The following is a 10,928-nucleotide window of genomic DNA, read 5'->3' on the forward strand; positions in this document are numbered from 1 at the left end:
AAAAAAGTAAAACGGTGGAGGGAGATAAAGGTGAAGTAACAAGAAAATATAGATAAACAGAAAGCATAGAAAAACGAAAGAGCAAGGAACCCACAATAAAAAAACGAAGAGGGAAAATGAGATAGATAAAAAAATAAAAGGAAGGATGTAAAGAGTAAAGTGTAGCTACGAAAAATAGACAAAAAAAATGAGGGAAAAAGTAGAGGAAAAAAAAAAGTCATAAAAACTAAGACGAAAGTTAGTAATTAATTCGAAAAAAAAATTAAAAAGTTGCCCAAAGCTAAAACGATGAACAGGAAAACAAAACCCAAAAAAATAAATAGAGAAAATATGAACTGGTCTGGTTAAACTCTGTATTATAATTTCGAACATATCCAACCCTCACCACCACCACTATCACCACCACCACTATCACCACCACCACCACTATCACCACCACCACTACCATCACCACCACCACCAAACCACAGGGAACCAAAGCATACCACCACAACCTGACCAACTGGTTTTATACTTACCCCAGCAATGAAAAAAACAAAAACAAAAGAAAGCAGAAATCGAAAATACGTAAACAAATAAATGAAGAAGTTAATCAATAAAAAAATTAAATACAGAAACAAAATTAAGGTGACAAAGAAAAAGCATATAAATTCTCTCTCTCTCTCTCTCTCTCTCTCTCTCTCTCTCTCTCTCTCTCTCTCTCTCTCTCTCTCTCTCTCGTCGTAACCGATATAATAATAGCGAATGTTGAAGCTGTTATCAGGCAGACATGACCCTTCTTGCCCTCCCCCCCCCCATCACCTTAACCCCCTACCCCCTCAAGAACCCTCCCCCCCTCCCCATGCCCCCCCCACCCGAAGAAGCTTTTATCACTCACAGGAATTTCCCCTTTGCCTCCCTCCCCCCCCCCCCCTTCACTTCCCTGCCCGAGCCATCCCCTGCCACGTAAGTCCCTTCCAACCCCCTGGGCCCCCTCCTCTTTCTTCCCCTAAATCCGAACCATCCAGTCTCTTCTATCCCATCCCCTTTCTTCCATTCCTTCCCCTTCCCACCTTTTACTACCATCCCCTTCTCCTCCCCTTCCTCCCTTCGTTTCCCTGCCAATTACAACTACAATCCTCCCATCACCCATCCCTTCCACCCCCCCTCCCACCTCACCTCCCCCCTGCCACCATTTACTACTAGTTACGAGTCTTTTACAAGGGGCGGTCGTACCCAGGGTCGGTCAGGTGTTACTAGTGGGTACTTGTCATGCCCGCTATCACGCACAGGTAGCATTAACAGCAGGTGCTAATTGGCGCTGTCCAGGTAGTGCGAGGGCTTTCAATTAATTATGGCGGCCAGGTGTTGGTATGTATCCGTATCGCCCGCACTGCATGGATGTCTTGTCTGTCTGTCTGTCTGTCTGTCTGTCTGTCTGTGGCTTTATCTCGCTAACCGTTTGTATGAGTCTGGTTCTGGTTCTGGTGGGTTTCTCTCTCTCTCTCTCTCTCTCTCTCTCTCTCTCTCTCTCTCTCTCTCTCTCTCTCTCTCTCTCTCTCTCTCTCTCTCTCTCTCTTTGTGTGTGTGTTTACTTATATCTTTCCAGTCGCTTGGGTTTGGTTTGCGCTCTCTCTCTCTCTCTCTCTCTCTCTCTCTCTCTCTCTCTCTCTCTCTGACACACACACACACACACACACACACACACACACACACACACACACACACACACACACCTTTGTTCCCAGTTTCCATGCATTCCCAACCCTCGTTATAGGACACACTCACACAAAGGACTCCTCCCCAACCCCCCCTCCCCCCCACGCCACTAAACGGGTTCCTGCAGCCAACATGGGGGCGTCAACAGGCATCCTTCACACCCCTCACCCCCTACCAACATCCTCACCCCACCCCCACCATCCCCTCCCACCAGCAACCAACCAGCCCTGACAAGACTCTCTTCTCCCGAACTATCAATAAAGAGCGTCATTAGAAGGGTGTGGGTCGATATGGCACACGCACACACACACACACACACACACACACACACACACACACACACACGGCCACCTGTTGCGTCATGTGCGTGGTTGCTACTAATAATTTCACGCTTCTGTTGTTTCTACGCCCATTGAGTCTTGTAATTGTTTGCTTCATAATTACTTTGATTCGGGTCTTTAATTACGTATGTCTTTTTTATTGTTGTATCTTATTATTATAGTTTTTTTGTTGTTGTTGTTTTTACTTCTATTTATCGCAGTCACTTCAGTTTATATATTTTTTCCTCCGCTCGTAAAATACAACGTGGATTCAAAATACCACTCGAGTTGCTTTAGAAATAAACAAATAAATACTAATCAGTTAAAGGAAAATATTATTCGTGTGCCGACACAAAAAAAAATACAAGGATAACAAGGATAAACGATAGTTCTTGCAATGAAATACAAACACACACCTGAGGATATCAAATTCTAAGGTATAAGGACATAAAAATATAGCAGGTGGAAATAGTAATAATAATAATAATAATAATAATAATAATAATAATAATAATAATAATAATAATAATAATAATAATACCTACAACACTAAAAATATAACTAAACCAAAAATAAAGAAAGACAATTAGGAAACACACCATTGACACACGACGAATAGACTTAACAACGGTCGGTATTTGGGTGTGTAATGAAGGAAACAAATGAGTGAATCTGTTTTTCAGTTTATATATACTCTTTTTTTCTGTGTGTGTGTGTGTGTGTGTGTGTGTGTGTGTGTGTGTGTGTGTGTGTGTGTGTGTGTGTGTGTGTGTGTGTGTGTGTGTGGAGGAAAATAAGAATACCTAAATGAGAAGGAAAATAAGGATACCTATAAATGAGGAGGAAAATAAGGATACCTGATAATAATTTCAGATGAATCAAAATCAACCAACGAAAAGAACTCCACTAAACACCTAATAGTTGCCCGGAAGCTGAAGAAAACTCTGCCACGTGGGGCCGACCTCGCGCGCGGCCTCGCCTCCCACACCCCCGAAGACTGATGGGTATCTAGGATGGGACGCGGGAAATGCCGAGGCCCTATTACCACGGCTATGTGTAGAGGAGCGATAGTCCTTCCATAATGTACACGGGGAGGAGGAGGAGGAGGAGGAGGAGTGGGAGGAGAAAGACGACGAAGAGGACAGATAGAATTAGGAGGAAGACGATGACGAGGACGAGAAGCAAGAGGTGGAAAAGGAAAAATGAATAAGGAGGAGAACAAGGAGGAAAAAGAAGAAGAAGAAGAACAAGAACAAGAACAAGAAGAAGCAGAAGAAAAAGGAGAAAGAAAAGAATAAATGAAATAAAATAAAAAATAAGACGAGAGACAAGGAAGAGGAGAAGGAGAGTGAAGAGGAGGAGGAAGAAGAGGAAGAGAAAAGACAAGGGCGCTGTGACCGTATTATCAGCAGCACAATTACATCTGTTACCGTTATATTTTACCTGCTACAACAAACCCCAAATAGCGGTCAACCTTACATGGACAGTTACAAGTATAAATATCATTCCTCTACCCTCTCGGAGCTACAATACCAACAATCACTGACTCTCACTCCATTCTGATTTCTTCCTCCCCCACGGCTATATCTTTTATCTACTTCCATTCTCCTCTCTCGCTACTTTTCCCTCACACAGCTAGGTAGATAAAACAACAACAAAAATCCTAACATTCTCTAGCGTTGACTTTTTCCTCCTCATAGAACGTATATACAAAAAAAAGCAGCTTCGCTCATTAGTTCCCTTCATCAAACACATACAAATAAAACATGAAACCACAGGATATCACACACACCTGACATACCTATTTCACACACACACACACACTTTCAATATCACGTCCACTATCCGGCTTAGTAGCAAGGGAAGGCAGGAAGCAGAAGTGAGGAAGCAGAGAGAGAAGCAGGGAATAAGGAGGAGTAGGAGATAAAAGGTGAGGAACAGAGAAAGAAGCAGGGAGATGAGCAGCAGAGGACAAGAAGGAGCGTTAAGAAGCAGAGGGGAGAGAGCGGAGGAAAAAAGCAGGGAGTAAGTAGCAACCGGCAATGGAAGACGAAGAACAGGAAACAATATTAAGAAGCACAGTAAAGAAACAGGGTGGAAGAAGCTGTAAGAGAACCACAACGGCATCGAATATAGCATTGAAGAAGGTAAAGAATCTGCTATTACTATTATTATTCTCCACATCAAAGCAGCTTCTGAAAACTAGTTGTATAATATCGCCTGACAATGGATAAACCCGAGGTAGGTAGACAGGAAACGGGGTGTGATAAGGCTGTGTGTGTGTGTGTGTGTGTGTGTGTGTGTGTGTGTGTGTGTGTGTGTGTGTGTGTGTGTGTGTGTTGCCAGCTCCCTATCTTGACTTATCGCTAAAATGATCAGTCGCCTAACGTGTGTCAATGATGCCAATTCATACATAACTAAAATTCTCGTAGCTTACTCGAATATGCATCTACTTCGACATCACACACACACACACACACACACACACACACACACACACACACACCGAGGATTTTCATACCAATACTCTTCGACGAGGAATGAGAATAAAAAATAAAGGTGTACAAAAAAGGCACGCGTCAGGCATAATCCAACCAAACCACCGAGATACCGCACGCACCGCCGCCGCCGCCACTAAATTCCACCGCTATCACCACCACCACCACCGCCGCCCGCATTCATCCACACACCAGGCAGAAAAACGCTTCCTTAGACTTCGCCACAGATATTTATCCGCCTCGCTAAGTAAGAAATTGACTTGGTATCATTAGTATTACTGTTATTATTATTATTATTATTATTGTTATTATTATTATTATCAATATTATTTTTATTATTATTATTATTACGGTATTATTATTATTATTATTATTATTATTACTATTATTATTATTTATAGTGGTAGGAATGCTTTTGTTTCTTAATTTTTCTACATTTACACATCACCGTAATAGTAGTAGTAGTGGTAGTAGTTTGTGGTAGTAGTAGTAGTAGTATATTGTTAGTAGAAGTATCATTCTCCTTACAATGATTTACTAAATATGAAGAAAAAATGCAATATAGTGGGAAAATAAGTAATAATAATAATAATAATAATAATAATAATAATAATAATAATAATAATAACAACAAAAACAGACAACCTGCGACCACTACCACCGCCTCATCTGTGCAAACGCGTCCACCTGCCCACCAGTGAGGGACACAGGTGTACAGTGCCCGGCGGAGAGAAAGCCAGGGAATGCATCACTAAACTCTCTCTCTCTCTCTCTCTCTCTCTCTCTCTCTCTCTCTCTCTCTCTCTCTCTCTGCAAAGCCATGATCTAAAATTTTAAACTTAACACTAAACCATCCCTACATTTTCCCCAACAAAAGCACACATCACTCTAACACACACACAAAAAGCTCCACTATTATGTGCCGAGGGAGGGGACACGCGCCTCTGCACGCCCTCTTCGGTCAAGCTGATGGCGCACATGTTTACTCTGTCACACCAGGTTCGATGCTCCGGCACATATATCACTCACCAATTCCTCACGGTTTTAAGGTCTCCGTTAAATTGGTGAACAGCTGTGCCACCTCTCGATTGTATAAAGGGAAGAGTACGATAATCCACGTTTTACTTCCATACGGTAAGTTGAAACAGACAAGAAAAGTTAAGCAAAGGGAGAAAAACCGCTCCTAACATACCTCATAAAAAATAACAGTAAATGATGTCACTTGCATAAAAAAGGAATACGATTATCTGCGTTTTACTTCAATACGATAAGTTGAAACAGACAAGAAAAGTTAAGCAAAGGGAGAAAAAACGCTCCTAACATACCTCATAAAAAATAACAGTAAATGGTGTCACTTGCATGAAAAAGGAATACGATTATCTACGTTTTACTTCTATACAGTAAGTTGAAACAGGCAAAAGTCAAGCAGAGACAAAAAACGCGCTCGCATCAGTCTTACCCTACACAGAAAACAGGTATTGATGTCAAAGAGTAGTGAAAAACATGAAGAAAAATGTGTATGCATAACGGGAGACACCAGGAAAAAAAAATTAAGAGGGTCAACCCATGCCAGGAGTGAAGAGCAGGTAACCCCCTCGCCCCACCCCTCACCTATCACCCCTGCGTGCGCCTGGCTAGATTCTGCACCACCGCGGACGGGACTTCAAAAACCAGAATCTTATCTCGGGAGGATGATGGCCCGGCGGCGACCCAGTAAACACTAGACCGACAAAAAAGGTCGTGGGTGCGGCTGGCGGCGTGTTTGTCAAGCTGTCTTACGTTTGCTCTGTCGCCGGTTCGATCCTCGCCACCTCCCTTCACAAATTTCTCGCAAACACACACACACACACACACACACACACACTAGACAAAGGAACGTAGTGAAGGAAATAATTTTGTTCTATTTTGAGTTTGTCAAATCACTTGATACAAGACCAGCCCGCAATACTGTACAGTTATTGTGGATATGTTAATTAAATGTTTTTTGGAAAGGATAAAGGAATAGCAGAAGAAAGCGGAGAGAATGACAGAGGGCAGTATTAAGTTTATGTAATATTCTATGTAGCTCCATCCATTTAGATTTTAGACTATGAGGCAAGTTTGACCGCAGTATAATTTTATTTATAGCGTCGCTGTCGTTGGGATAAGTAGCCAATATCTTTTCTTTTTTAATCCGCTAAGCCGTGCTAATTACGGACACACGCACGCACCTGCCTCTGACCTCACGAATGTTCCTCACACGCGTCTCATAATTATCAGTGGACTCGGATTATTCCCTCTCCTCAGCTTGATCTGGTAATATCTTGTTTAATTTTCTTTTTCCTTAGATGTGATTGTGATAACTATTTCCTTAAATTTAGTTTTCAGTGATGGTAGAAATATTATTCTCAATAGAAACCGTTCAACAAATGTCTGGAAAATTATTTACAGTAATAATAATAATAATAATAATAATAATAATAATAATAATAATAATAATAATAATAATGAAAAAAAGCGCGGAGGCGAGCAGCGGCGTGAGTGTGAGTGCACGCAGATACGTGATCCCCGTCAGCTCGGCGAGTCTCCTCCACTCGTCTAGTCACAAGGCACAATAGATATTATAATTAACGCCGTCCGCCGCCAGGCCCAACTTGCACTACACTCAGGCAGCGACGCCAGATGTAGCCTGGGCCCCTCTTGCCCTCATTGTGAACCACGCGTGCAGGACAACAGGCGGTGACAGCCGTGGTGACAGCGCTCCACGCCGCCCGTCCTAACCTTTTATCCTGCCACCCCCGCGCTCCCGGCCTGACTTTCCCTCACTTGATAAGATATTGCCATGCATTTTTGGACAGCCTGACTTTGCAACCCGTCACTCTCCCGCCCAGACAGTCACGCCGTGCCCTTTATCCCGGGGAAGTGCCGCCACGGCGTTTGTGTCAGGCGCCGCAGGTGATAGCGTCAACGCCGTCCCGCCTTCGCCGCACAGCCAAGCAGGTGCAGGCGTGAGCCGCTGCCCGCCTCAGTAACGCCTCGGTAAGAACCAAAATAGCCTGGCAGTGGCACCCCGTCAGGCCGCTGCTGCCGCCACGGTAACCGACTGCTGCCCCTCTAACTCTGCCCTCTTCCGTTGCTGCTTGCTTCTCCCCGTCACCCGCACGCCCGATGACTCCATACGGCACGGAGGAGCATGCCCGACGCTACGGCAGCCCAGGAAAAATAAATATGTTGGTCCCGAGCAGCGAGCGGCGGCACCGAGACCCCACACGTCAGGCTGCGGGCCCCGGCGGGAGCGTAGCGCGGCCTGCTGCCTGCCAGACACCCGCCGATAACTTTCACATTCAACATTTTTACCAATAAGTGTTGTGCATGGGCGAGTAATGACGGCAAGTTGTGTGACTGGGCAATGGCACGGCGCTGCACACCCCCGCCTGGCCCCGGAGCCGACAACCTGAACCATATGATGTTGTCACGCTCGCTGCCGGGCCCCGCCGAGCCAGGTAGACGTACAGACTGGAGGACACACACACACACACACCGACACAACACACACACACACACACACACCAATACACACACACACACACACACACACACAAACACAACACAAAACACACAAACACAACACACACACACACACCAACACAACACACACCAACACAACACACACACGCATTACCTTCTTCATGATGCCGGTCTTCCGCTTGGAGAAGGTGGTGTATCTCCTCAGCTTGTTGTCGATAAACTCCATCTTGATTTTGACCCTGCCCTTGGTCTTCTTCCCATTGGGCAGCGTCTTGTTCTGCGGCTGCTGCTGGTCCAGGCTTGTCTGGTGGTGCAGCACGGCGTCCCGGCTCGTCGACTGGTTCATCTTGTCGTCCTTCTTCAGCAGGTCACCGTCTTCGTCCGAGGAGAGCCCCAGCGGGTCCCTGTCCAGGCCTGCGTCGTGGGCGGACCGCTTGGTGCCTATGCCCATGGCAGCCATCGGGGCGCCCATGTGGGGCTGGGAGAACAGCTCGGGGTCAAAGGAGCCGAAATTCATTGTAAACTTGTCGTCCACGTTGTTATGGCTTTGGCTTTGCATCTTGTATCCAACACTAAAAACACCAGAAGCACATATTTGACTGCACACCCACGGAACACGACCACAAAGTTCCAACTACCCTGCACAGTACGAAGCACTCCTCCCTCCTTCCCGGCCACAACACGACTGAACATAAACATCCCCTCACAGCTGATTCCTCGCGCCGCGCCACATCCCGCCTCCCCGGCCCTCCGCGCGCCGCCCTAGTGCCCGTCCGCCACACACCTGCCTTTCTCTCACCTCGCCATATATACACTATCTATCACTACACCTTACAACGAGGCCACCTTATTTCATAGAGGTTTTCTTATAAAATCAGGTGGAAATCAATTGTAGCAGATGCGGAGTAATACTTATTCTCATCTCTATAATGGCAGAGTTCGCCATATAAGGCAATGGTCACGTCCAAATATGGGAGAGGCTCCAAAAGAGGATGTGTGGCCCCGCCCACCACAACATGTTACCACCATTTAAATGTTGCACGTGGTGATTTACCGGACGAGGCCCAGAACACCACCGAGGCCCAGCCCTGGCGTGACAAGAACACACAGGACAGCAACAAAGTGACAGATGTACAGAATGTGCCACTTGTTCCATGAGGGGGTGTGACTCATCAATTTCCCTTCCTTCACACACGTATAGCCAATGGTCCGGGGCTATGATGTATCCAGAACAACACTATACAGCAGGAACAGTTACTTTAGTCCCCCATTCACGGCCACATTATTGATCTAGACATATGCTGAGCCCACACACCCCTGACCTTCAACTCGTGTCAGAATCAATTACCTGAACTAACCAAGCTAATGCCCTTCCCTGCAATGCAATTTTCACACTCACCACCTCCCTCCAGAAAGGTCTCCCCTACCTCTTAAATAATTATAGGCCTACGTGTACTGGTGTTGCATCCCTGTTTATGCCTATTACTCATGACTTCTCGAACTTATACTAACTTGTGATAATAAGAACTGATAAACGGTAGATAGGTGATAATAAGAGATATAGACATGCACCTCTGTAGCCTACCCCTTTGTCTCGGGTCGATGTTTACAGGTGCTGTATTCCTGTTTACCTGAAACTCTGCCTTCTTGAAATCCACGAACGATTATTATATATCGATGACAAAAGACACGATAGAGTGGTAATTTCAAACAGACACCTCTATCAATTTACTCCTTTGTCTCTGGCTCTACCACACCAACAGACACGTTTCTTCAGGCTAATTTCATCATTTTACCTGTTGGGAATATATACACGTAACTGCCTGACCTGAGTGACCTCCATCATCCTCCATTCATCTTCATTCTTCCATTTATTACCTTACTCATATAGCCTTCCCTTTCACATCAAGCGGGCTCTTTTGTTTCCTATTTGTTTTTCCCCTTGTTCCCTTTACTGTAAAAAAAAAAAATCCATCAGACGTATTCATCAACAGTTTATCATTTGTGCTCATCTGGGTCCTATTTCCTCGTTTCTATGCGTCCTGAAACGTTATAATTTGCACTCGATGTGAGGAAGTGGTCATGGTTCTACTCTGTGCGTCCAATTATATACGTCAATTTGTCTATTGTATTTCGGGATGATAATAAACTGCTCAAATGCCCAAGTTTATCTTTCATGTCTCGGGGAGTGAGTAGGCACCGAGGAAATTGGGTCGTATTATGTCCAAGAACACCTATTTGACAAGGCTTTCGTAGGAGTTGTGGGCATTTCCAGGAGTAGCTTTTGACCGTGGTGGTAGCGTGACCCTTCCTCTGTACCATGAACCTGAAGAAACACTTATAAGAATCTGACTGACCCCTTCTTTGACCTCTAGAAATTGGTGATGTGAGAAGGGAATTTGTCTTGTAACACCGACCTCAATAGTGTTTATCTGTCTGGTGGTCTCCTATCCCTCTATGAGCCAATGAAAAGGCAGTAACCACAGCGTGATTTCCAGTAATATGCCACATTTTCTAAACGTCGTATAAGTATTTGTTAAGTGGCTGGTTTGGCTTTTCTAATTCCACTTTTGGGATGGGGTTACCCTGAAGTGTTGGATTTTCACAGTTGTTGTAAAAAGGAATGTAATAAAAATCAACAAACTAACCAACTGACCACTTGAAAAATGGGTCAAAAAATATAAAAAAAGACAAAAAACCTGCATATTGTTAAGGAAGAGTAAAACAACACTTAAAAAAACAGTCATACACCTCTTCTACATTTTCAAGATCCCCAATACTCATCTCTTCTGAACTCTCATCTTCAAAATTCATCTCTTCTGCACCAATATTCATGTCTTCTTCACCAGTATTTATCTCTTCTGCACCAGTATTCATGTCTTCTGCACCAGTATTCATGTCTTCT

At 44.5% G+C, this 10,928-nt stretch overlaps 1 protein-coding gene across 1 annotated transcript in view; it reads right to left on the reverse strand.

Annotated features, from left to right (window-relative positions):
- The window catches only part of LOC126987947 (serum response factor homolog), a 41,225-nt gene extending 32,501 nt beyond the window's left edge, over window positions 1-8,724 (reverse strand). The window contains exon 1 of the mRNA XM_050845595.1: window positions 8,178-8,724. Within this exon, the coding sequence (XP_050701552.1) occupies window positions 8,178-8,582 (405 nt within the window). The 5' untranslated portion in view covers window positions 8,583-8,724. The remainder of the gene's footprint in view (window positions 1-8,177) is intronic.
- Window positions 8,725-10,928: the final 2,204 nt, after the last annotated feature.

This window comes from Eriocheir sinensis, chromosome 67, assembly GCF_024679095.1.
Source record: "Eriocheir sinensis breed Jianghai 21 chromosome 67, ASM2467909v1, whole genome shotgun sequence".
Taxonomy (NCBI): Eukaryota; Metazoa; Arthropoda; class Malacostraca; order Decapoda; family Varunidae; genus Eriocheir; species Eriocheir sinensis.